At 44.0% G+C, this 25500-nt stretch overlaps 1 protein-coding gene across 8 annotated transcripts in view; it reads left to right on the forward strand.

The window, feature by feature from the left end:
• P4HA2 (prolyl 4-hydroxylase subunit alpha 2) overlaps positions 1 to 25500 on the forward strand; it is a 47310-nt gene that overhangs the window by 11876 nt on the left and 9934 nt on the right. For 5 of the 8 annotated variants that reach the window (XR_015948148.1, XM_035105418.3, XM_035105416.3 and 2 more), the window contains 7 exons: positions 4691 to 4790; positions 6656 to 6752; positions 7242 to 7393; positions 13703 to 13840; positions 16717 to 16956; positions 20893 to 21092; positions 21869 to 22045. Coding sequence is in view for 6 of the 8 variants with exons in the window: in XM_035105418.3 (XP_034961309.1) it covers positions 4709 to 4790; positions 6656 to 6752; positions 7242 to 7393; positions 13703 to 13840; positions 16717 to 16956; positions 20893 to 21092; positions 21869 to 22045 (1086 nt within the window). In the remaining 2 variants the exon portion in view is untranslated. Of the gene's footprint in view, positions 1 to 4690; positions 4791 to 6308; positions 6381 to 6655; positions 6753 to 7241; positions 7394 to 13702; positions 13841 to 16716; positions 16957 to 20892; positions 21093 to 21868; positions 22046 to 25500 lie in introns of all 8 variants that reach the window. The other 3 variants (XR_015948149.1, XM_088661888.1, XM_088661887.1) reach the window with 1 other exon arrangement.

The raw sequence follows: 25500 nt of genomic DNA on the forward strand, positions 1-25500 counted from the left end.
CCATATGGAGTACATAAGACTCTTCATGGTGTTCATCTGTTTCTACAGCTGTGATATGAGGAACTGTTCAGCTTCCTTAAAATCCTGCATTTCTGAAACGTGTCATCTGTACTGGTATATTTCCTAGCTAACCATGTGTGACACGTAAGTTCTGGGCAATATATACTTAGAGAGAGTATGCAAGAATGTAAGAGACCACTTCTTTTCCTGCGGCAGGAAGAAAGACAGTTGTGATTTTGACTGTTGCTTTAGGCCAGTTTGAGTTTTATTTAGAAATGTAATTTATCAGCCTGTTGTTTTTTTTAAGCTAAGCAAAGTAATACAACTAGCTTGAGAAAGAGGAAATATATTTGCAACAGTTTGGATTTGTTGACTTTTATGGTTCTCAAATGTTTGCGGAACCCTTGCAGTAAAATCTTTTATAATGACTTTTTCCAGGGGGGCGGGGAGAGGGGTTGATTATTGGGAGAGCAAGCAAGGCAACACCAAACAGCATGAGCTTTTAAAAACAACCGAGTCCTTGAAAAAGGTTGCTGTGGACCTCCCGATCTCCTCTGATGGGAGAAGCTTTTCATACATTCATAGAATTGTAGAGTTGGAAGGGGTCCTAAGGGTCATCTTGTACAACCCCCTGCAATGCAGCAATGCTGGTCCAAGCTTTGCCTGGGTGGGCTCAAACCACCAACCTTCTGGTTTACAGTCAGATTCACTGACTGGTTAGGCTGTGGCTCTAATCCAGGCTTCCTCAAACTCGGCCCTCCAGATGTTTTGAGACTACAATTCCCATCATCCCTGACCACTGGTCCTGCTAGCTAGGGATCATGGGAGTTGTAGCCCAAAAACATCTGGAGGGCTGAGTTTGAGAAAGCCTGCTAATCTCACTGCTAATCTCACCCTTGCCTCTAGCTGCAGCTCAATAGAAGATGCTAAGAGGGGGATGAGGGAGTCACATGACAAGAGCTTGAACAGCACTTTTCACCCAGTATAGCAAGGCACTATGGGCTGGGCAGTGTTGCTTACCTGATTTAACAGTGGGAGAAGGAAAGGAGGGGAAGGGGTTTCCAGGGAAATTGCTTGAGCAGCGCATTTATTCTTGAGAGCTGCAGCTCAGTGGAAATCATGGAACACCTTAGATGGCTTTATGGAACACAGTTTGAGAAATGCTGGCTTTAACTAATTTGTGCTACTGTAAAGAGCAAGATGACACAAAGGGACTTGATGAATTAACCCACAAGATTAACTGGAAAATGTTATGATTATTATCCACTTTTGTACGCATTGGAATTGTGGCCACAGGGAACACATGTGGAATATTAGGAATAATTGAATGTAACAACTAAATTAAATGCTGCTGTTAACAAAACAAACTAAACATATTTTAAAAAGAATGTCATGGTCCCTGTTAATACCGTGTTTTCCCCTTTTTAAGACACCGTCTTATAACTTTTTTTCCTCAAAAAAACACAGGGTGGGATGTCTTATTTTTTTAATTACCGGTATGGTTTTTACGGCTCAGGGCGCTGCTGGGCTCTTTTGAGTGCTTGGCGCTGCAGCAGCCACTGGTTCCGGGTGGCGGGGTGGCAGGCGTCCTTGGCCGGGCCAGGCGGAGGCCGCTGGCTCAGGCGCTCTGCCCGCCGCTGCAGGGCGCTCCAAGCTCCTTGGCCGGGCCAGGCAAGGAAGAAGCAGTGAGCCCAGCGGTGGCGGCAAGCACGGAAGCGGCAGGGACGGCGGTGGATGAGAAGGCGGAGCGCGGGGATGCAGCCAGCAAGGCGGGAGCGCGATCAGCTGTTAAGCGGAGTTCTTGGAGCACCGCTTCACAGCTGATTGCGCTCCTGCAGTGCCAGCCGCATGGAGCGACTCTGTGAGTGGAGGTGCCTGTGGGGGGTTGGTTTCCGCAGCACGGAAGTATGGCTTATTTTCGGGGTATGTCTTATACTTCTCAAATGCTTAAAAACCCTGCCATGGCTTACTTTATGACTACGTATTAAAAAAGGGAAAACAGGGTACATTCTGCATTTCATTTGCCTCTAACCTTCCTGTTTATATTTTGTTCATATAACAACGTGGACTCTGATCCATGAACGTTTTTGCCCAGAGTAGCCAATTGCAATCTCACCCTTTTCCCCTTCCAAATGTGGATTTCCCCAGTCTGGGAGTAATCCCATTAAGTGGTTACAAACCGGACACCTGGAGCAGCAGATGCAATGTAACAGTATTTATTTTGCTGGTGGATCAGTAAAGCATCTCAGCTATTTTTTTTTCTTGCACAGTGGTTAATTTCTGGCTTGGAAAAATATTAAAATACCAGGCAACTCTAAATCCATTGTAATTTAAGGCAGTTGCCATTTTGGGACGCAAAGTCAAGTCGTTGTGCGTGTCTTGGTGTTCCTGTGTCAGATCATCAGTGCTTTTTGGAATGTGAAGAAATAAAAAAAGGCCAGACTTTTTGTTAGGTTTGTGTGCAATGCTCTATGAAAGGCTAATTTCTTAACAAAGCACAGTCTGAATGAGCAGGGTGATGATGCATTTTGTGAATAAGAATATAGAGATTTGCAAAACCATAACATGCTTAGACACCCGGGTGAGTCACTAATGCAGCAGACAGGCATTTTAGCAGCTGGAAAAATAAATGATACTGCAGGTGGGCTGGAGAGAATACCTATCCTTTTTTTTATATCTTGGACTGTTTCTCCGTTATTAAGCTGCATACCTTTCTTTCCATGCTGCCAGGAGCCCTGAAGAGCGCCCATACATTCCTCCTGAAGTAAGACTCCCTTGCATGTTTGAGGAAGCAAATTGTTTGTGCTGTCTCAGCTAGCCAGGGGTCCCCATGCTTTCAAATTATAATGATGCACTTGGAATTTTCCAGCATGTAAAATGATCTTGTAAATCAACCTGTCAGAACATGGCATTTTCCTTTCTGTCTTCTGGCCAACACAAGCGAAACGTATCGTACAAAGGCAAAATAGTGACTTTTAGTTTTCTCTCCCCCCCCCCTCTATCTGCTAATCCAAAACATTTATTTCTCTGTCTGACTGAACAAGTTGTGTGTGTGTTTTGGTCATTCAGATACTTATAAAATCCCTCATAAGCTTCCCTTCCACTTTAGACTCTAGGAAGATGTGGGGACACATAAGCAGGAGTTCTACAGGCTCCTTGCATATGTATGCTCTTGCTCTTCTTCAAGCCATAGCCATGCTGGGATGATAAAGAGTTGTTTGCTTTTGTTTGAAGTTAAACAGCTGTGCAATATGGAAAGAATATAAAATTCCATTGCCAGGTGTCTTCCTTCTTCCCGGCGAAATCCATCTTTTGTGTTTACTTTCCGCTTATTGATGCTCATAATTCTTGTGTACCATGGCAGACCACTGGATGAAGTAAATAATGTTCTTGGACTTGGCAGGTACCCTCAACTCCAAAGCATGTGAGGCAGGAGGTGGGGAGGGGAATGAGAGCAGCATTTGCTCATTTTAGCTGGAAAATTCCTTCAGTGTCACTTAGCCAAGATGTGTGTAATGTCTCCAGGAAGCAAGAACAAGCACTTCGGAAGGGCTGCCATGGCATAATATATCCAAATATACGTGCCTCCGGAATTCTTTTGGCTGGCTCCCCTTTTTCTGTTATATCGCTTATTGTGTTATTGCTCTTGGCAGACCCCTTCATGGTACTTGTCACGCAGCTTTACAAAAGTCTCAGATTACCTGTGAATTGGTTTAGGAGCTGAAAATTCTTTCTTTTCTTTCTCTCCTAGGGGAGCTCTTGTTAAGTGGCATTGGGAAGATATTTCAGTGTGACATCATTTTAGCGTTTTATGGACTAGCAAAGAGTCCATGATTATAATGGGCAGGAGGAGGCTGTAGGGAAAGGCCTGTGGATCAGCAAACAAGTGCCAGCATAGCTTAAGAGACAGGGCGCAACTGAGGATATTTCTCTTGGTTCAAGAACTGGGACTGACAGCACTCTTTGCTTGCCCAACAGCTGCTGGAATCCTGGTGGTGATGGGTACAAGGGGGCGGGAAGCATGTATTCCTGTGCATTTCACAGGACCATTGCCATCCCACTCCAGAGTACCTCCCAAGCCAGGTACATCTGAGTACGTTTCCTTTAGTAGGGGAGAGAAGTGGTTCATGTGATCTACTGTGAGCAAAGGTTAGTCAACTACAACCCAAAGGGATGCCAGTGCATGGACTTCTGTTAGTTCAACAGGGCTTTCCTCCCTCTCCTCACTCCAAATCTGCTCTGGAGGGTTGGGAGATTTCCTAGAACACAGGGATGGAAGAGGGGGGTGGTATCATTCTATCTAGAAAGCAAAAAATATTTGCACAGATTGAACAATCGTGACAGCATGATGTTGAATTCCGCTCATCACTTTCTACTGATTCATCTTTGGAAATGATTAACTTCTTTGGCACAATGTTTTCATTGTGTCAAATTTCTGCCCACTAAATAGGGGCATTCTGTTTGAATGAGATTTGTTGTGAATGGCAGCCTCCCCATTTTAGGCTGAATTGGACAAATGTGCCTGAATCGCAGTGTAGGTTTCTTTTGGTATGGCTGAACATTTGAATTCAATAAAGTCGAAAAACGTGGCTGATTTTTTTTACTACAGATTGTGGAATTTGGGACTTGTATTTTCCTTTTTCCTTCAGTTGTCATGAATTTAATTTTTTTTAAAAAAAATATCTTGCAGACATTTCATTGATTCAGAATGACGCCGTGGAGGATACCATTACTGCTAACCTGCATTATTTGCACCAGCCTGACAAGAGCTGAATTTTTCACTTCTATAGGTATGAAAAAGCTCAGGCAAAATAGGGAAATGGTGAAGCATAGTTTATATCAATCAATCTGTGATCATAATCAATATTATTAAGGCAATCATATGGAATAGACTCCACTCTTTGGTTGTGTTTTTACTCTTTCCATTTCCAACATGAGAATTGCCACTCCTCTCTTTAGAATGGTTTTCTCATCCTGGATTCTTTGGAACCCATTAACCATCTTTTGCAGTTGGCACACAACAGGAAACTCTATGTGGCTTTCTGGTTTATTTCACCGCTTACACAATGGGGCTGCATGTGGGTGCATGGAGCTTATATGTATTATGGCCATTGCTAGGTATTAGTAGTGTTCTGCTATGGGTTAACTTGAAAAAAACATGTGACATTGCCTTTAAAAACACATTGCATTATTGTAAATCACCACTGCAGATTAGAATTACCACTCTACTTTCCTCCTTGGGAGACTTGTAAAATCATCTCATTTATCCCATTCTGAACAAATTGCTGCAGTTGTGTGGGGGGGGGGTGCTTATGAATGCTCCCCTTGCAATTTTGAGAATGTCCCAGAATTTCTGCTCCATTTTTTTTTACAATGTCCCAAGAGAGTTGGGCTCTAATTGCATTAGAAGAATAGCTGGAAATATGCTGACGATATTATCCCATTCCAAATAACTGATGTGAGGTATGTGCATGTTCATTTTCATCAGCTAATTAGCTGTTGTAAGCATAATAATTCCAGAAGCTCACATTTGATAGGAGGAGGGAGGGAGACATCCAGTGCTTAAAACCTTTCTGGAGCTTTGCACCTGTCACGCCTTTGGCATTTTCAGATTTTATTACTGCATTTTGCAATAAAATAAAATACAGCGTGACTTCAGATTAAAAAAATTAATTTTGCAGATTTTGCATGAACTGTGGCAGCTTTATGAAGGCTGTGAAGGGTCAAATTGCTCTTGTAAACAAAAACATCACGTTAAATGTAAAAGGCCATGCTGAGGATTGATTGCTAGATTAATTGGCAGTTAGTCTGAAGCTAGATTAATTGGCAGTTAGTCTGAAGCTCTGTGACTCTGTGTCACCATATCAAGTTTAAAAAGCCAGCTTAATCTTGCATGTTCCTTTTCTTCAGGATACACTGGCCTAAGCCGAACATACTACTGTTTAAAGTAGCTCTGTGTTTGAACAGACAAAGGTAGAATGGATAAGTGCTGCTGATAAAACAGCATACCCTCGACTATCGAGAAAGCTAATATGCATGTTTCTGCGAATGATTACAATGGATGTTCTGTGCCTTGGCCAAATAGTTTTCGCTTTCCCATTCCTCATGCATGAATTAATTTTGTTTTCCTCTCTATGATATATACATATATACGCTTAAAGCTGTTGTGAAATAAAATAACCATGCCAAAAGGAATGCAACAAAAACTCCCTTCCCTAGATTCCGAAGGCCAGATTCATCTAAGTTGTTGCGCTAGTGGATGCTGGTGCAATGGGACTTATCCTCTCTTCCCTCTTCACCCTCCACAGATCTGCTCAGGTGGGTCAGGTGAACCCCTAGAACTGCCCATGAGAGAAGAGAAGGAGGCATCATTCCATACGGCAAGCAGAAGTGTTTGCGCTGGCGAAATAATCGCCTGAATGTGATGTTGAATTCCCCCCTTAGAATGTAGAAACTGAGCTGCAGTAACATTGGCGGAATCATGTTCTGAACTAGAACAAATGCTTTAGTGACGTTATAAATTCCAGCCTGCTATGCTAGCCTCCCTGTGTCTTTTTCCTTGATCTGCAGTATTTATTTGCTCTCAACCTATCTTTCTGGATACGGATGGCTTCTTGGGTTTCTAATAATACTTTTCTTTTCTTTTCCATTTAAGGCCAGATGACAGACCTCATTTATGCAGAAAAAGATCTGGTACAGTCGTTAAAGGCATATATTCAAGAAGAAGAATCTAAGCTTGCTAAAATCAAGAGGTAAAGTGAGATTGGACAAAGTAATACTTTGCCATTTTAACATAGCACCCCTTGTCACTGGAGATTGTTGCCCCTATGTTTGTCTTTGGGATCTGAGCGAGAAGGGTAAGTGAGGATGTTGCAGCACTGAGGCTCACGTGAAAGTGGCTCAAGGTTTGAGAAACACTGGCGGTAGCACTCCACCTTATCAGATGCTCTGTCAGTGCAAAGGCTTAAAAACCAGGCTGTAAGTAAGCAATGACAAAAGTGTTTTAAAATAAATTTCCCTGTGGTGATTCACTTTGCAATTTGATTGTTTAACTAGCAAAGTGCAAGAGGCACTGCGATAGCTAAGCAATTAACACAGCTCAAGAAAGGAAAAGGATACAGGGACAGAGGGAGGCAATTGGGGCTTTTGTATCTCTATCACAACCCTCCCAGACCATATTGTATGCCTGAGCTAAAAATAAAATCAAAACTGCACTTGAGGCATATACTCGTGTTTTCCAGTTGGGCTGAGAAGATGGAATCACTAACTGTTAAATCGACTTTGGATCCAGAAGGTTATCTTGCCCACCCTGTCAATGCGTATAAACTGGTGAAGCGTCTCAACACAGAGTGGCTGCAGCTGGAGAATCTGGTTCTTGAGGACGCAAGCAAAGGTGAGAATCTCAAGGAAACCAAGCTTTTGAAATAATCAATGTGGGAAGCAACATGCCTTTTCTTATTGAATGCCACAGTGTCTGTTCAAGAAGCCTTCTCTCCTCATCTGTGTTTGTTTTCAAAGAAGTGTCAACTGGCACCCATGTTTGTGTCAATGAGTTCAGTTTCTTGCCCCATTCACAAGAACATTGGATTTGTTTTTAATTCCATTAGCGACAGAAATATTCACTAACCAGGAATCACCATTAAACTCTTTCCAATTGGCCCTAAACTACAGTCATGAGTGTTCACTAATGTGTATGTAGGCTCCCTCTCTTCCTCACTCGTGGTCTTCAAGCAGAGCTGATGGACAGCCTTCTGCTGGGGATGCTCTCGCTTGATATCGTGCATCGTCCAAGGGGATTGGAATAGATGGCTCACAAGCCACACCATTCCAGCTTGTCTGCTTCTGCCATATTCAGTAAGATGGAGTGGTGCTGAGTGGCCCAAAATCTTTCTCTCCTTGTTATTCATTTACTTGAAATATTTGTATACCACCCTTCCTTATAAATGCATATGCATATAGTTGCAAATAGATTTCTTTTCTTTCTTTCTTTTTAAAGCATTTTATTAGATTTTCCAATTAAACACATCTCACAAATAACAAAACAAAACAAACAACAACAAACACAACATAATAAACACAAAACTTTTCTTTAAAACATCTTCTCAATTATTGCAATTCTCTTTGCTCTGCCGAGCTTGACTTCCCTCCCTCCGCCCAGTTGGTTTTTTTGTCCATTCCTGTCTTACAGTTTCTTTATTCCTTCTATCTAAAGTCAATTCGTAGGATTTATTTCAATCCTGCGAGTGTCTTTAAACTTCTACAGTTCTTTTCCATATAGTCCACAAATTTACTCCACTCCTTTTGGAACTTTGACTCTCCCTGATTTCGGATCCTGCTAGTCAGTCTTGCTAATTCTGCATAGTCCATCATTTTTGTCTGCCACTCTTCAATCGTCGGTAACTCCTGAGTTTTCCATTTTTGGGCTAATAAAGTTCTAGCCGCGGTTGTCGCATACATAAATAGTACTTGGTCCTCTTTCACAATCTCGTGTCCTATAAGTCCTAATAGAAAGGCTTCTGGTTTTTTGGGGAAAGTATATCTAAAAATCTTTTTCAGTTCGTTGTATAGCATTTCCCAAAAACTTTTATCGCATGTCCACCACATATGGTAAAATTCACCATCCTTCTCTTTACATTTCCAGCAAGTTTTACTACTCATCCTGTACATCTTAGCTAATTTTACTGGTGTTAAGTACCATCTATACATCATCTTTAAAACATTTTCTTTCAAGGCAGTGCATGCAGTGTTCATAATTTCAACCACGCATCATATTCAATATTATGCCCAAAATCTTTTGCCCATTTTATCATCACATCTTTTGTCAATTCATCCTTCGTATACCATTCTAACAACAAATCATACATTTTTGACAACAATTTTGTTTTGCCTTCCAACAATTCTATTTGAAATTTGGACCTTTTATCTTCAAAACCTATTTTTCTATCATTTATAAACACATCATTTACTTGGTGATATTGCAACCATCCGGTCAAGGATTCTTTAATTTCATCATAAGGTTTCAACTTCCATCCCTTTTCTGATTTCCTTAATAATTCTTCATAAGTGGCCCTTCTCCCTTCCATATTTATCTTTTTAACTGTCAACACCTCCACTGGTGAAATCCACCATGGGGTCTTAGACTCTAACAGCGATTTGTTTCTTTCCCACACCTCATATAAAGACCTTCTTATCACATGGTTTGTAAAACCTTTATGAACTCTTTTTTTATCATACCAAAGGTAAGCATGCCATCCGAATCTGTTGTCGTAACCTTCCAAATCTAATAAATCTGTATTTCCCAATGTTATCCATTCTCTTAACCAACAGAGACAGGACGAGTTGCAAATAGATTTCATTAAAACAACAAAAAGAATAATACAGTAAATCACAGTAGAAGACATCAATAAAAGCAAGGTTTTAGAAATAAGCACTTGGCACCACAGCAACAATGTTTTATTCAGAACTAATGAAACAACTCCAGATGTTTCTACAGGAAAGAAGTCCCAAATATTTCCCTCAGGGTATCATTAATCAGATGTTTAGTCAAAAATATGTTGCTTTTGCTGCCTCTCCAGCAAGTGATAGCTGTGTTGAATTGTCCTTAAAAATCATTATTTGCCACCTGGCAAACCACCCACAGCTGGTGAATGCTGTCCATTACAAATAGGAATCATGTGCCCACCAAGTCTTCATTCTCTAAAAGGTTCAAAAGCACATGACGTAAATGATGTCAGAAGCATTCAGGGAATAAGATCTGCACAATCTGAGGGAGGAGGGCACAATCCACAAGGTGAGTGGGTTTGTATGCTATCTAGAAGGCCCTTTCCCACTAAATGAACTGATGTTCCTACCCTCTTGGTCATGTGTGTATGGTAGTATGGCTATGATACTCACCCAGAGCAGGTTTAACCAAGAGCAGATTTTCCCATCCCCATCCCCTTTCAAATCTGGTCTTGTAGAATATACCTTGTCACTGGAACGTAATGCTTGAATCTGTATGGATCACTTTCCTTTCATATACAGGCTTTGATGCTTTTAGTTGCTGGCTTTGTTGGGTCGCAATGGTGCCTGGCAATTAAATTCTCCTCTCCAGCTGTGAATTGCAGAAGTTCTTGAGTTTGCAGCGAACCAAAAGCTTGCGGAAGCTGTTTTCTAAAACGCAGTGTTAAGGGAAGCTATCTGTAAAACTATTTCGTTGTTCTTCTAGAACTGTCCCATATAATAAAGCTTGCCTATTTTGCAAAACAGCTTTTGGGACAAGAAAGACTTTGCTAACGCTTGACTATAAAGGAGGAAATGCTGTTTCTCAGAAATCAACCACATATGTTTTGTGCGTGCGTGCGTGCGTGCGTGCATACACTCAGGCTAAAGGGGAAAGGCTTTGAAACATGCTCTTTTCAGCCAGGAGGTGTAGCACATGTTGCAGCAGTTTTCCAAATAAAATCGAACTTCTGCAGCCTTATGAGAGCGGAAGAAGATAGCTATCTATATTGATGAAGGATTTGTGCAAAATTGATAGTGGATGTTGGTTGCTTCACAGTCGCTGCTTTGTGTTTCCTTTGTTTCTAAGATATTGGCCATATGTGACTGAGTACTGGGAGTGCAGCCAGGCCTATCTCACTGCCTGCTACAGAATGGCTTGTGCTCAAAGCTCTTTGCCTTCTATAGCTGACAGTGAAATCTGGCTCTGTACATTGTTTGCTGGATCACAGCTATTGGAACGGGGTGGGTGGTTTGGAACTGTCCTCTTTTACAGCTAAGGAAAAAGCCAGTCATAAGCTTCTTTTCCTCCTGTTTCTTCTGGTACCGGAGCCGTTGAAAAGGCTGTGCAGTTTGAGCCCTCATAAATCCACGTGAACACGCTTACGCCACTATATCTTCTCTCAAGCTCTTTTTGTTGTCAAATCTTCTCATAATTCAATTAGTCTACAGCAGACTTCTGCAATCTGGTACCCTCCAGATGTTTTGGTGAACTGCAACTCGCATTATTCTTGGCTATTGGCCATGATGACTACCGTGTTTCCCCTTTTTTAATACGTAGTCAAAAAGTAAGCCATGGCAGCATTTTTTAGCTTTAGTGAAATATAAGGCACCCCCCGAAAATAAGGCATACCTCCATGCCGTGTAGAACGAGACCGCCGAGCGCTCCAGCCAGCCAGCGGGACCCAGGCAGCCAGAGGGGCCTGGAACCGGCTGCTGCTGCAGCAGCGAGCGCACGGAGCACCCGAGCCAGCAGCTTGGCCTCTCTTTTTTTTTGCCTGCCTGAGGCGGCCTGCCGCCCCGCCACCCGAACCGACGGCTGCAGAGCGGAGCGCTCCGCAGCGCCGGGCGGAGCACAGCGGCCTGGCCTCTTTTTTTCTTTTTTGCCTGGAACCGGCAGCTACAGAGCGAAGCGCTCCGCAGCGCCGAGCGCTTGGAACGCCCTGCAGCATCGGGCGGAGCACAGCGGCCTGGCCTCTTTAAAAAAAAATTGCCTGCCGCCCCGCCACCGGCAGCTGCAGAGCAGAGCGCTCCGCAGCGCCGAGCGCTCGGAACGCCCTGCAACAGCCTGACCTCTTTTTTTCCTTTTTTGCCTGCCGCCCCGCCACCGGCAGCTGCAGAGCAGAGTGCTCCGCAGCGCCGAGCGCTCGGAACGCCCTGCAACAGCCTGACCTCTTTTTTTCCTTTTTTGCCTGCCGCCCCGCCACCGGCAGCTGCAGAGCAGAGCGCTCCGCAGCGCCGAGCGCTCGGAACGCCCTGCAACAGCCTGACCTCTTTTTTTCCTTTTTTGCCTGCCGCCCCGCCACCGGCAGCTGCAGAGCAGAGCGCTCTGCAGCCCCGAGCGCTCGTAACGCCCTGCAGCCCTGGGCGGAGCGCAGCGGCCTGGCCTCTTTTTTTTCTTTCTTGCCTGCCGCCCCGCCACCGGAACAGGCAGCTGCAGAGCGGAGCGCTCCGCAGCGCCGAGCGCTTGGAATGCCCTGCATCGCTGGGCGGAGCGCAGGGGCCTGGCCTCTTTATTTATTTATTTTTTTGCCTGCCGCCCCGCCACCGGCAGCTGCAGAGCAGAGCGCTCCACAGCGCCAAGCGCTCGGAATGCCCTGCAGCGGCCTGGCCTCTTTTTTTCTTTTTTGCCTGCCGCCCCGCCACCGGAACAGGTAGCTGCAGAGAGGAGCGCCCAGCAGCGCCGGGCGGAGCGCTGAGCCAGCGGCCTGCTGCCTTGGTGCCTGGAACCGGCTGCTGCTGCAGCGCCGCACAGAGCGCCCAGCAGCACCCCGAGCCAGCTGCCTGGCCCCTCCGAGGAGGCCTTAAGGTACAAGACATCCCCTGAAAATAAGACACCGTGTGTTTTTTTGAGTAAAAAAAAGAATAAGACGGTGTCTTTAAAAAAGGGGAAACACGGTAGAACGGCTGCTCTGGAACCATTCCTTTCGGGGAGCACTCATTGTTGGGAAACCTTGTTGGTTTCTTTGTTTGGGTCACAATTTTTATCAGCTGTTTCCATTCCTGGAATTTTCTTGAAATGATGTCTACTAGCTTCTGGAGAACCATCGCTTCTAATAGTCCCATAAGAGAAGGTGTGCTGTATGTATAAAGCCATGTTAATGAATACATCACCCCTGCCTTAGGTTGGTGGCCCTTAGCTGAATGTTGAACTTTTGTACTTGTTTTTATTTGAGGTGTTATTAGATCTGTAAACAGGAGATATAATTGGAATACATATTTAAGATGGATTCAGATGACCTGCATTTTCCCTTCCATGTGGGATCAGTTTGTCAGAGATGCATTATGGGAGCTGTGTGTGATGGATGGCAACCATGCTCTCAGCAAGTCACTGTTCCATTTCAGGTGCAAAAATGAAACCATAGTTTGGCCATCGGAGTTGAGCCTTGGGCTCATGTGTTCTTTTCTCCCCACCTTTGTTTCTTCTTTCTCTGCATCATTTCTTGATTTGGGCAAGCCATGATTTCACATTGCGTTTTTCCAGATGGGTCAAACAATGGTTTGTGCAAATCACAGTTAGCCTTCAAACCAGAATTGGAAACTATAGCATGGTATGGTTTGTCTAAACCAGGTGATGAAGTTGGGGTTTGGAACATGTGAGGCAAAGCAGGAGAATCAAATGTGCAAATCTGAGGCTTATTTCCAAAAGCCAATCCATGGTTTTGTTGCTACATCCGAACTGAACCATTGGGTGCTGGGAAAGCATGATAGCCATTGAGTGCATCATGTATTGAACCCCATTACTCTGGATGGGGTAAGCCTGTATCACTCCAGATGTTGTTAGACTCCAGCTCCCCTCATTCCTGACCATTGACCTTGCTGGCAGTAGATGGAAGTTGGAGTCTAAGAACAACTGAATGGATGCAGGCTCTCAATTCCTGCTGAACATGGGACCCTTCATGAGAAAGCTCCAAACATTCCTTCCCTGTTGCCTAAACCCACTTTTAATTGCTTGCTTATTCGGATTTCCCCCCTTAATATCTCGTGTGTGTTTAGTTCATGAATTTTTATCTTCATGCCAAATAGCAAAAGCTATAGTTTTTTTATAGTTTTACAGAGCCCGATGAGAACATTGATAGTTCATGTTTAAATTTCATCTGTTTACGTCCCACAAGGGATTGCTGTAGATAGAATAAATGTTCCCAATTGCCAACCAATCTGGTATCACTTACATGCATCTGAGATCCATAGTGCTAACTATTTCCGTCTTGTTCAAATAAAGGTTTTATTGCAAATCTCACAATTCATCGTCAGTTCTTCCCAAATGAAGAAGATGAGACAGGAGCTGCCAAGGCATTAATGCGTTTGCAGGACACCTACAAGCTTGACCCGGAAACAATATCAAAAGGAGCATTGCCAGGTGATGGTCAGAAGCTACTTGTTGACTTTATTAAACACACTGATTCTTGTGTTTTGGTTCCTCAATATATATGTTCAATAACAGTTGAGTAAGCGCTGAAGCAAAGTTTTCTTCCACGCTGAGTTTCCTCTCAAACACAATTGCTGGTGGTGGTACCGTGCCAGTTTTTCTGCATTTCCAGGCCTGTGGTCAGCCATGAAAGTCTTGTAATCTTCACCAGATTTTGGAAAAGCCTACTAAGCCGTATCTATAGCATCAACATGAAACCACAGAAACAAGCCTGGAGATTTATAATTCTCTCATCATAGTTTGTTGAAATTTACTTAAGTTTCCAACAAGAATACAGAATCGAAATTGTTAGCTTAATTATTTGTGCAAATGCAGACACTGCTTAAGTAGAGCTATTCTCCTTAAGACTGGTATGTTAGCTCAGTATTTCTGGACTAGAGGGCATTTTAAGGTCACCACGTAGGATTTTCAAGCAGAACAGAAACTTGGCAAACTGTATTAATACTCTGGTGATAATTGAGATTCGCGTGCATTTGAACATTTTTAAAGCAATAAAAGTAACTCACACAGGCTTCGTGTTGAGTAGAAGCATGTTTGGCTTTAAATCGCATTAACTCATTCCGGTTTCTCACATCGCTCAGCTTAGTTGGAAAGTAGTGACTATGAATGTCTGGAGGCAAATGTATATAAATATAGTTTCACCATCAAAGAATTATGCCCATAACCTGTTAATTCTCCAAATCAGGGCACTGAAGCTTAGAGTAGGGGTATGTTGTTCCATTTGTGGACAAATTCTAGATTCACAACAGTTCTGCAAGGTTCTCTAGGCTATTTGGATGATACTTTGCACTCAGAACTTGAACTTGTAGGCTGCGTTTGCATATCGCATTGAGCCATAGTTTAAGTGTGAATGAGGAGTGTACTTGTGCACACTGCTCAGAAATCCCTGCTTCACTCCTCCCTTGCTTCTGGCCGTGTTGGGAGCAACAAACCACAGGTAGCTTTACTTGTTGCGTCATCCAAATCCATGTGCGCAGAAGTGGCCGGCTTCCATAGTGTGCCATCTCCCTCCTCGTTAGTAGCAGTGCCATTGCTGCTGGGGTAGCCAGCATTACCGCTCCACCTTGCCAGGCAAGCCACTTGGGCACATCCGTACCTGTTTGCTTTGTTTGAGGGAAGCAAACAAAGCGTGAGTGGTGAAGAACAAGCCTTGGCTATCCCTCATGGTTTGGAGCAGGCTTCCTCAAACTTGGCCCTCCAGGTGTTTTGAGACTACAATTCCCATCATCCCTGACCACTGGTCCTGCTAGCTAGGGATCATGGGAGTTGTAGGCCAAAAACATCTGGAGGGCCAAGTTTGAGGAAGCCTGGTTTGGAGAGAAACAAACCACAAATGACATGCCATGCCTAGGCTCTGAGCTGTGGAAATGCAGCCCTCCCATTGAAGTTTAAAAGGGCCCGGGGTGGGTAGAAGTGCTGGTCTTAGAGAAGACACTCCTTTTTTGCGTTCTTCTGCTCATCCTGCATCTTTTTAAAAAGCAGAAGGGCTTTCATTGTAGTTTAAAGGATCCTTTGTGAAGGAGGAATTTGGGCTCTGAATGTTCTTCATGTTCCCTCTTCTCCACTGGTGGCAACAAGCACTGCATTATTAAAACACACCACTGCTTTTCATTTTCAAGCTATTTAATGTATGTCAGCCAAGAGTTAGAAAAAAGGAAAGAATGGCGTCCTCTTCAATGGAGTGCTTGGTTCGTCACTTTCAGCTGCACAGCAAAAAAAGGGGGAAATATGTTTCTTCCACCCCCACCCACCCCCACTCCAGTCCTTTCAACTGCAAGTGGCCTGCCTAGCAGCTTAAAGGATCCTAAAACAGGGAGGGATTGAGCTCAGAGGTTGTGTCCTGGATGGAATGTGTCCTCCTGGCTCCAGCCATCCCCCTTTAGGCCCCAGCTGGAAGGAAAGTGAGTGAGAGGCTGAAATCAAGTGAGTTGTCCAACTTCCTAGTCAGTTTTCTCTGGGTTTGCTTTTTCAATGTGCTGCAGTGTGCCAAGGCAGCATGAGAGCAGTGAACATGCACAGACCTTGTTTCCAGTTGGTTCTGTAGGTGTTCTGGGTAGGCAAGTGAGGTCATTTAAGAAATCCATTGTTTTCTTGGATTGTCGTCATCATTTTATTAGTGTGCCGCTTTTCAGTAGTGCTCAACCATGCTCAAAACAGCTCACCACAAAGCCGGGAGTGTTTTGCATAATAAAATATAGCGACATGTCAAGAACTTAAGCACAATAAAATTGAAATACAAATGTTTGTAGGCCAAACTCCTCCTGTTAATAAAGATATATGAAAATTAAATGATCCACTAATGGAATTCCAAACACAATGTTTCAAATAGCAGCAAAACGGTAAAGGTAAAAGGACCCCTGACTATTAGGTCCAGTCGCGGACAACTCTGGGGTTGCGGCGCTCATCTCGCTTTATTGGCAGAGGGAGCCGGCGTACAGCTTCCGGGTCATGTGGGCAGCAAATGCAAGACATTGCCCCCAGCTACAACCCCTAAGCTAGTCTGGGCTAGGCCAGGTGGAAATGAGCCAGAGAAGCTGAGGCCAGGTTTTACAGGACTCAAAGCTTGGTGGTCTCTAGGTGCCCTCAGCACCAAGAGCAGCCTTTGGAGCTGAAGTCCTGCCTTCACAGGTCAGGTGGAACTGTGCCTGACAGAGAAGCAGGGACATCAGCTCAGTGTGTCCATTTGAAAACATGGGGGTGGTAAATGGAACAGGATTATTCCAGATGGCTTTAGCATTCAGGAAAGTTGTAAATGTAAGCAGAAGTCACAAGGAGGTCTTGCTTAACGTTTGTGTGTCTCAATTCAGGAACAAAGTACAGATCAGTCCTGACAGTGGATGACTGCTTTAGCATGGGCAAAACAGCGTATAATGATGCGGATTATTACCACACCGTGCTCTGGATGCAGCAGGCGTTGAAAAAGCATGATGATGGTGAAGAGGCAGCCATCACGAAGGCGGAGATCCTGGATTATCTCAGCTATGCCGTCTTCCAACTTGGTGACATACAAAGGGCTATGGAGCTCACGAGGCGGTTGGTGTCTCTCGGTAAGAAGGACAAACCATGCATACTTCCAGCACCCTGGAAGGCTACCTGCACCTCAAGTGGAGAAGCCAAAGTAGGATAAAGCTCTGCTTTTTGTGATATGGTAATCATTTAGGACCAGGGCAGAGGAACTGCGTCCCAGCCTAAGGAATGCATTCCTTCCTGGGGAACCTTCCAGGGATCATGTGGCAGAGGTGGGCGTGGCCTAAATCGAAAGTGGGTGGGGCAGTGTTACATTCTAGCCTCTCTACAGTCGGAGGTTTCTGTACGCAGGAGCACTGGCGTAGGAAGCCACTCGGGCACCCGGAGCGGCAAACATGGTGCGCACCCGGGGGCAGGGCGTTGCTACGTAGTGCAGCTTCACTACATACTATGTATGCGCCGCTGCATACGACACATGCGTCACTACGTAGGACACATGCATCACTACGTAGCGACACTGCACATGTGCGCTACATAGCGGGGTGCCAGCGCTGGCGCTCGCGCTGCCCCCCAAAGACGGAGCTGGGAGCTGGCCGCCCCCTCCGCCTCCCCCTTGCTATGCCCCTGCACAGGAGGCATCCAGCAGGAGACATCACATTTGAAGGGCACATTCTATACAGACAAAAGCAGTCAGAGAGGGCATGGAACCAGCTTCAATCTGGTAAAGGTTTCCATAAGTGGAAGGGAGTGGGAGGCAACCAACCAACTTGCTTCATTGCATAGAGTCATCCTGCTTTCTGTGTTGAAATCCTGCCAAGATTTTCACTTCTTTCCTGATGCCTCACCGCTGTGTGCCAGGGAGGGGGAACCTGTGACGGGACTACCAGCTCCCATCATCCCTGACCAATGGAGGGCAGGTGTTTCTCATCCCTGTTATATGCCTAGACAGTGGTACCTTGGTTTTCGAGCGTCTTGGAAGCTGAATGTTTTGTTTTTTGTACGCCAAAAACCCGGAAGTAATTCCTTCCGTTTTCGAACACTCCTCGGAAGTCGAAAGGCTTCCACTCTGTGTTTTTCTCCATTGACTTTGCCCACCGCCCTTTGCACCTCAGTTGTTGAACGGCCTTCTGGGACGGGTTACATTTGGCAACTGAGGTACCACTGTACTTGGAATGAAGTCCTGTTGAATTTAGTGTGCTGTATTGCCTCAGTTATTTGGGTATTTTCTGCCAAGTCTTTTGTTCCCATAGAGTAGAATTTGTCTCCTCGGGTACATAAACTCTTCGACTAACTATTCAACTTAGCTCACAATAGTTCAGCTTCTATTTCCTTATGCTTCACAAGGCCAGGCGTTTAAAGTTAAGTTACTGGACCTGAAAATGGCTCATTTCCCTTTAGCTTCCTCTCCTATATGCTCTGTACCCCATCCCTTTCCTGGTATTTCATGCATTTTGCATGCCATTTGCTAGTTGCTGGCTTTTACAGCTTCACTCTAAATGTATGATTAAATGATCCTTGACTTACTTTTAACTTTGAAAAGCCCTCTGAGGTGTCATGTTGTATCAAATGTTAATGTTTTACACTGAATATAAAATGAAAACACAATCCTGCAGCAGGATTTCTGAATTGTCTAGAGAGCATAATTCATCAACATCACCACACATTTGGACAGATTTGATAAATTCCTTTCAGAAACATATGGTGGTGTTGGCAAACTAGCAGACATGGAAGGTTTCTGAGTCACTCCTTTACCTCGTGACATCTGGCACCAGTCAGTCACTTGGATTAAAGTTCAGTTTATCTAATAATCCACTCTATTTCTCTCACGAATCCCTTAAATTGGGGTAGCCAACATGGTGCCCTCAATATGTTGATGGACCACAGTTCCCTCCACACCTGACCACTGGCCATACTGGCTGGAGCTGATGGGAACTGGAGTCCAGCAACGTCTGGAGGAACCACATTAGGTATTCCTCGACTTACGCCGACAATGGAAACTTGAACGTTGTTCTGGATATATTTTTTTAGCAGGTAAAATTTTGATAGCCATTCTGGGCGGGGTGGGGTGGGGTGGGGTGAGAGCAGTGATAGGTGAGAAAGCAGGGAGACCAACAGTAGAGGGAGCCAGAGCCAGAGCCAGTGACAGGCAGATCCAACTAACTCTGTACCCACCCTTTCCCCTGCTGAGTTCTAAGAGGGCAACACAGGCAGAGGAGGAGGAGGCTGACAGATTATGTCACCCCCTGGACTGGTTGTAAGAAGGCAGGCAGGTGGGGGCTGCCTGAGGTTGATGGGGGCAGTGCTCCATTTGACATAATGGACCAGCCTTCACTTGTGATTCCTATAGGAATGATCGAAACAAAATTTAAAAAATTCCTTCCAGCAGCACCTTAAAGACCAACTAAGTTTTTATTTTGGTATGAGCATGCACACGAAAGCTCATACCAAAATAAAAAACTTAGCTGGTCTTTAAGGTGCTGCTGGAAGGAATTTTTTTATTTTGTTTCGACTATGTCAGACCAACACAGCTACCTACCTGTAACTATAGGAATGATGACATGCTGGTGTTAAATTTGGCATTGAAGTATGGGAGATGGTGTTGAAATGCTGATTTAGGCACGTTCCTTTTAATCAGTCTAGTAGTCTGTTGTAGGGGTGGTGAGAAGCAATGTGTAACAGTTCAAGATGGAACATTTCAGTAACATCATTTTGCTTCAGTTTCATGGTAGTCTCTGTTTCTACCCCAGCTCACAAAGAGTGTTTGGGGGCATGACTAACAGCTTGGGAAGGGACTCTGAGTGAGGCAAAACTTAGCTGCTTTGGCTGGTTGCTTTAGGCACCAGCAAGTAATACTGGAAAAGATCACAGAACAACAGAAGGAATGCTCACACCCATGTTCTCGCTGCTTCTGTATGCACAGAAAATTTAAAGCAAGATACCTGTAATGTCCTCCAATGCAGGCATCCTTACAAACCCATGTGCTTGCAGTGAAGAATAGTACATGCATGCTTTGCTTTGTATCTCTGGTTCTATAAGGGATGAAGATTTATGTGGATTGAGGGGTTGATTTTGTTTTAAATGACAGCAAGGATTCTTTTTCTGGCTAACGGTGCAAAACAAACAGTTAGTGACATGGCTAAGCCAACCATCCATGAGTGGTGAAATAGAGTTTTTGTTGTGGCAGCCTTTTTATTTTTAAGCACTGATTCTCCCATCCCACAATGCTATTGCAACCTCTCCAAGAGAAAAAGTTAAACCCAGAAAGCAGATTTTGAAGGCGGGAGGGGGGGGGAATGAATGGATGAATGGTTTCTTGTCATTTCAGCCCTCCCCCCCCCCCCGGTCTGTTCTGAAGTTTTTTTCTGCAAGTGTCTCCAAAATATCCTGAACCTTAGAGCCAACCTTTTTATTGCTGTCCACCATACGCATACTAGAAAGTTTAGCTTGCTTTGGAGGCGGTGCAAAGAATTTCTCATTCCATTACTTGACTGGCATGTTCTGTTGGGTAGATCATCATGAAAATAGATGCTTCCTTTATTCTGCAGCTTGTGCTCCTTTTAAGGGCGACGAGATGCTATATGTCAGGGGTAGACAATGTTGTGTCTTCCAGGTGGCATCGAACTATAGCTCCCATCAGCCCATGGCCAATGGTGGTGGATAATGGAGTCCAATAACACCTAGAGGGCACCATGTTTGCTCCCTCTGCCATATGTGGTATAGCAGGAATAGTATTCTTTATCGCACTGAAAGAGTCAGTTGAACTGCTTCTTCCCTTGGTGTGCTTTTTTTTACTTTTAACCAGAATCAAGATCTTAACTTTAATTGACTCCAGAGAGCTCAGTTTCCGTGGTTTTATTTTTCAAGTAGTGTTGGGAGGAGGGGAGAGTACACTTGACTGCACAAAATAATTGGTGTAATGTTGTAGGCTTGAAGTCCCCCTTTGATCAGATTCCTCAGATAGTATCACTTTATCTGTCTCCTCTCTCTCTCTTTCTCGCCTTTCTTTCCCAACCAAGATCCCAGTCACGAGAGGGCAGGCAGCAACATGCGGTACTTTGAGAGGCTGCTGGAAAAAGAAAAAGAAGCCAAGACAATCAATGAGACCTCAGATACGATAGAGCCAGCAACACACGGTGGGATATATGAAAGGCCCCAGGACTACCTGCCAGAGCGTGAAATCTATGAGGCTCTTTGCAGAGGAGAAGGTGTGAAAATGGTGAGAAAATGACAATTCCAAAGGCAGATTTAACCTATTGTGCGGCAGTAAATCTTCTGGGAATGCACCCCCCAAACAAGCTGACACTACCCTTTGGCTTTTGAAAAAGTCCACAGGGAATTTCAGGTGTGCAGAATATTTTAGTTTAAACGTTAAGTCGTTTTTTTTAATAAAAACAAAAGCAAAACAATCTTTCTGAGTCAAAATTCTGAACCCAGTATCAGACTGGAAATCACAAAGTTGCTATTTCTGAACAGGTGTCATTCCCCAAACCGGTATGATCCTTTGAATCATGTCCAACAATTTATTCATAATCATAATCTCAAACCCTTTTAAAAATAGCCTTTCTGCTGCTGTTCGTATCAGTGGAGACTCCAGTTGTAAGCTAATACCTTTTTTTTCAGAAGCACGAGTTTAACTTATGAGAAATGATTAAGAGGAACTGTTGAAGTATCATGTTGCTATATTTGATTTTTGGGGACATAACTACCAAACATGGTATATAGAATAATAAGAGTTGTAGGGATACTCAGTGAGGGAGAACCCACCACACTCCTTGGTCATTAGTTAAATTGTCAAGCTGTTCTTGAAACTCCCCTTGAAACCTTTCTCAGATATGTACTCTTGAAGATGGTTTCCCAACAAATTATAATGCATAACTGCTCAATTAATATTAGACATAACACTGAAGTCTATTTATATGTAGAGATTATTTAACCTTGACTGAACCTAAACTCAACATTCAAAATAGTACGTTTATCTGAATTTGTTCATAGACACCTCAAAGACAGAAGAGGTTGTTCTGTAGGTACCACAATGGGAACCGAAATCCCCACCTCCTTATAGCACCTTTTAAAGAAGAGGATGAATGGGACAGCCCTCACATTGTCAGGTACTATGAGGTGTTATCTGATGAAGAAATAGAGAAGATTAAGGAGCTGGCTAAACCAAAAGTAAGTGTTTCAAGTCTTTAGTCAGTGGCTGCTTTATCAGCCTTTCACTGGGCTAATGTGATATTTTGATTGAAATAGTGAGTTTGGATGACTTAGAGATGTCAAGAACCCATTGTCCTAGTTCCAAGAGTGTGATTTACTGTGGTGAAGCAAAGTTCGCCCCAGCTACATGAGGAGTGGTAGTAACAAGTTACAGGATAATCACATCTTACACACATTTATAGGGACGTGGGTGGCGCTGTGGTCTAAACCACTGAGCCTCTTTGGCTTGATGATCAGAAGGTCAGTGGTTCGAATCCCCGCAACGGTGGTGAGCTCCCGTTGTTCTATCCCAGCTTCTGCCAACCTAGCAGTTCGAAAGCATGTCAGTGCAAGTAGACAAATAGGTACCGCTGTGGCGGGAAGGTAAACGGCGTTTCCGTGCCCTCTGGTTTCCGTCATGGTGTTCCATTGTGCCAGAAGCAGTGCTGGCCACATGACTGGGAAAGCTGTCTGTGGACAAACGCTGGCTCCCTTGGCCTGAAAGTGAGATGAGCGCCGCAACCCCATAGTCACCTTTGACTGGAATTAACCACCCAGGGGTCGTTTACCTTTTTACCTACACACATTTATCTTGAGCAATTTCAGCCATAATGTGTTTGGAGGTGAGCTGGTTGAAGTTGCACAAGTTAAATCCAAGCAAAACAGAGAGCTTAAAAGCTCTTTTCTCACTGAGTCTGTTTGGAGTTAGCGGGCACATAAGGAGGTTTTAAGCTCTCCAGCTTCGTTGGGGGACAAGGCCCACTCACCGCACTGGTTCTGGGAGTACTAGGGATTCTTTTGCTCTCTTCCCTTCCTCCACTATCTGCAGGGTGGCTCCAAGGGTTTGGGTTATGCAGTTTTCACGTATGTATGGTGACCATTTTGCGTGAGGGTTCTGTTCCCGCCCCCCCGCACATGTCAGCGGGCCATGCATAAGTGCGCCCCACCCCATTCCGCCTTCCTAAGTGTATTTTTCATACCAAACACAAACTCCTTCCTACTCTTTTCTTCTCCTTTTCTTTTTATAGCTGTCTTTATTTAATTCTTGGCTCCAAACTATGTCTGAATGACACAAACAGCACAAGTTAAGGAGATTTTAGGCCATAGTTAGTAGACCTAACTAGGACCCAGGTGGCGCTGTGGTTAAACCACTGAGCCTAGGACTTGCTGATCAGAAGGTCGGCAGTTCGAATCCCTGTGACGGGGTGAGCTCCCGTTGCTTGGTCCCAGCTCCTGCCAACCTAGCAGTTCGAAAGCACGTCAAAATGCAAGTAGATAAATAGGGACCGCTACAGCGGGCAGGTAAACGGTGTTTCCATGTGCTGCTCTAGTTTGCCAGAAGCGGCTTTGTCATGCTGGCCACATGACCTGGAAGCTATACGCCGGCTCCCTCGGCCAATAATGCGAGATGAGCGCGCAACCCCAGAGTCGGTCACGACTGGACCTAATGGTCAGGGGTCCCTTTACCTTTACCTAGTAGACCTAACTAGCTAGTATTTTCTTCCTTTAGTTGTTAAAACACACAGTACAAGATTTGTGGCAGTGCTAGACCGGTGATGTTGACTTGAATGTTTTATTCATTATAATGTGCTGCCTGGAACAAAACTGAAATGAGAAATATTTCTATTGGACCACTTGATAATGACCTTTTTCAGTCTCTGACCCCTTTTCTTCCTTTCCCAACCATTTTTATAACTGTTGCAGCCACATCATTTTTTTAAATGTTGTTTATTGAGCTCCCTTGCATATAGTTTTAAAGCCATTCTAATTAGAAGTGAAAACTGAATTCATAGAACATATGAAGCTGCCTTGTATTCGCCTGGTTTGGGCATAACTCTGAACTCAGCCTCAAGGCATACCCTCACGGCCTACCCCTGTCCCAAGGAAGATGCCACTTCCATTTTCAGTGCTATGGCCAACCCCTAAACATGTTAATATTAATTATGGTTTAAGGCCAACCCTAAACTTTAGGGAAACAAACCATCTTCATACACTATGGTTTGAAGTTGACTTGTTTCAATAAACCATCTTTTTTTGGGGGGGGGTTCTTTGTACACTCTGCTCTGACCCTTCACATAAGAACATAATGATGAATTTTGGTTAGGTTTCTTTTTAATGGAAGTGAAAACTTCCAGTCTCATCCTTGCAGCCATGCCAGAGAAAGAGAGGAAATGAGAGAGACTCACTGACTTCATGTTAAACCAGGCATCCCCAAACTTCGGCCCTCCAGATGTTTTGGACTACAATTCCTATCATCCCTGACCACTGGTCCTCTTAGCTAGGGATCATGGGAGTTGTAGGCCAAAACATCTGGAGGGCCGCAGTTTGGGGATGCCTGTGTTAAACCATGCTTTAGCATAAGGTTCTAAGAAAACCATTGAGAGAGATGATTGCCCTGTCCAGCTTGGTATTGTCTTCCTTGACCGAGACACACTGCAGAGGTTCTTTCAGATGTCTTTCATATCACCCATTAACCTGAAATCCGTTTAACTTAAGATAGCAGGAATTGAACCCTATGATCCAATGTTCTCTTTCATTGAAGCATGTTCTTTTCCAAGAACTATGGCCCTTCATATGAATTAAAAAAAATCGCTCTTTCATAATGTGGCATTCTACAAGACTCTGGTACTGAAAATATAATTGCATTTATTGCTCATGCAGCTGTAACAAAAGAAAGTCGGTAGCACAGGGTCAGTATAACTTTTCTACCTTTATTGATAATTGAATAATGTAACCCCCTGGAGATGGAATAAGGAACGGATATCTTTTGGAGAGCATGGATTTTATTTGAGATGCTTTTAAAGTAATAACTCTTGGTTCATCAGCCAGTTTGGCTGAAATTCTTCTATCTGCCTCACGGCTTTCACCTCTGTAAACTCTGGGGTGTTTTCCTGATGGTTCATCATTACCTCATACTAAGAAAACAGCAACTTACCCTAGCTTTGAATAAACCCAAACAGTTGAAAAGCAGCAGGCATGTTTTCTATGTCTGTTGTTTAAAAAGAAATCCTCCCCAGGTACATTTCTAGGTGCATTTGGAAGCGCAACACTTTTCCAGAATGACAGTCTTTGGCATGATATTTGAGTAGATTTAGTAGATTTAATTTTTGTATTCTGCTTTACCAAAAACAAATGTTGAGCTCAAAGTGGCCTACAATAATCACAATAGCATTAAAGAACAACAAACATTGCAATCACTATACTGTCAAAGACAATAGCATATCAAACAACAAATTCATCAAAACAATTAATACAGTTCAACAAAGTCACAGTAACTCCGTATTGCCAAGATGCTTCCTAATCACATGGAATTTTACTTGTGAAGTCAGCTTTAGTTTTTAAATGAAGGCGCATCTAGTTTTGAGAAAGGTTTATTTTTCAGAATCAGCAGGGTGTTTGAAATTGAAAGGTGTGCAGGTCTTTAAAAATGCACA

The sequence above is a fragment of the Zootoca vivipara genome, chromosome 2, assembly GCF_965207765.1.
Source record: "Zootoca vivipara chromosome 2, rZooViv2.hap1.1, whole genome shotgun sequence".
NCBI lineage: Eukaryota > Metazoa > Chordata > Lepidosauria > Squamata > Lacertidae > Zootoca > Zootoca vivipara.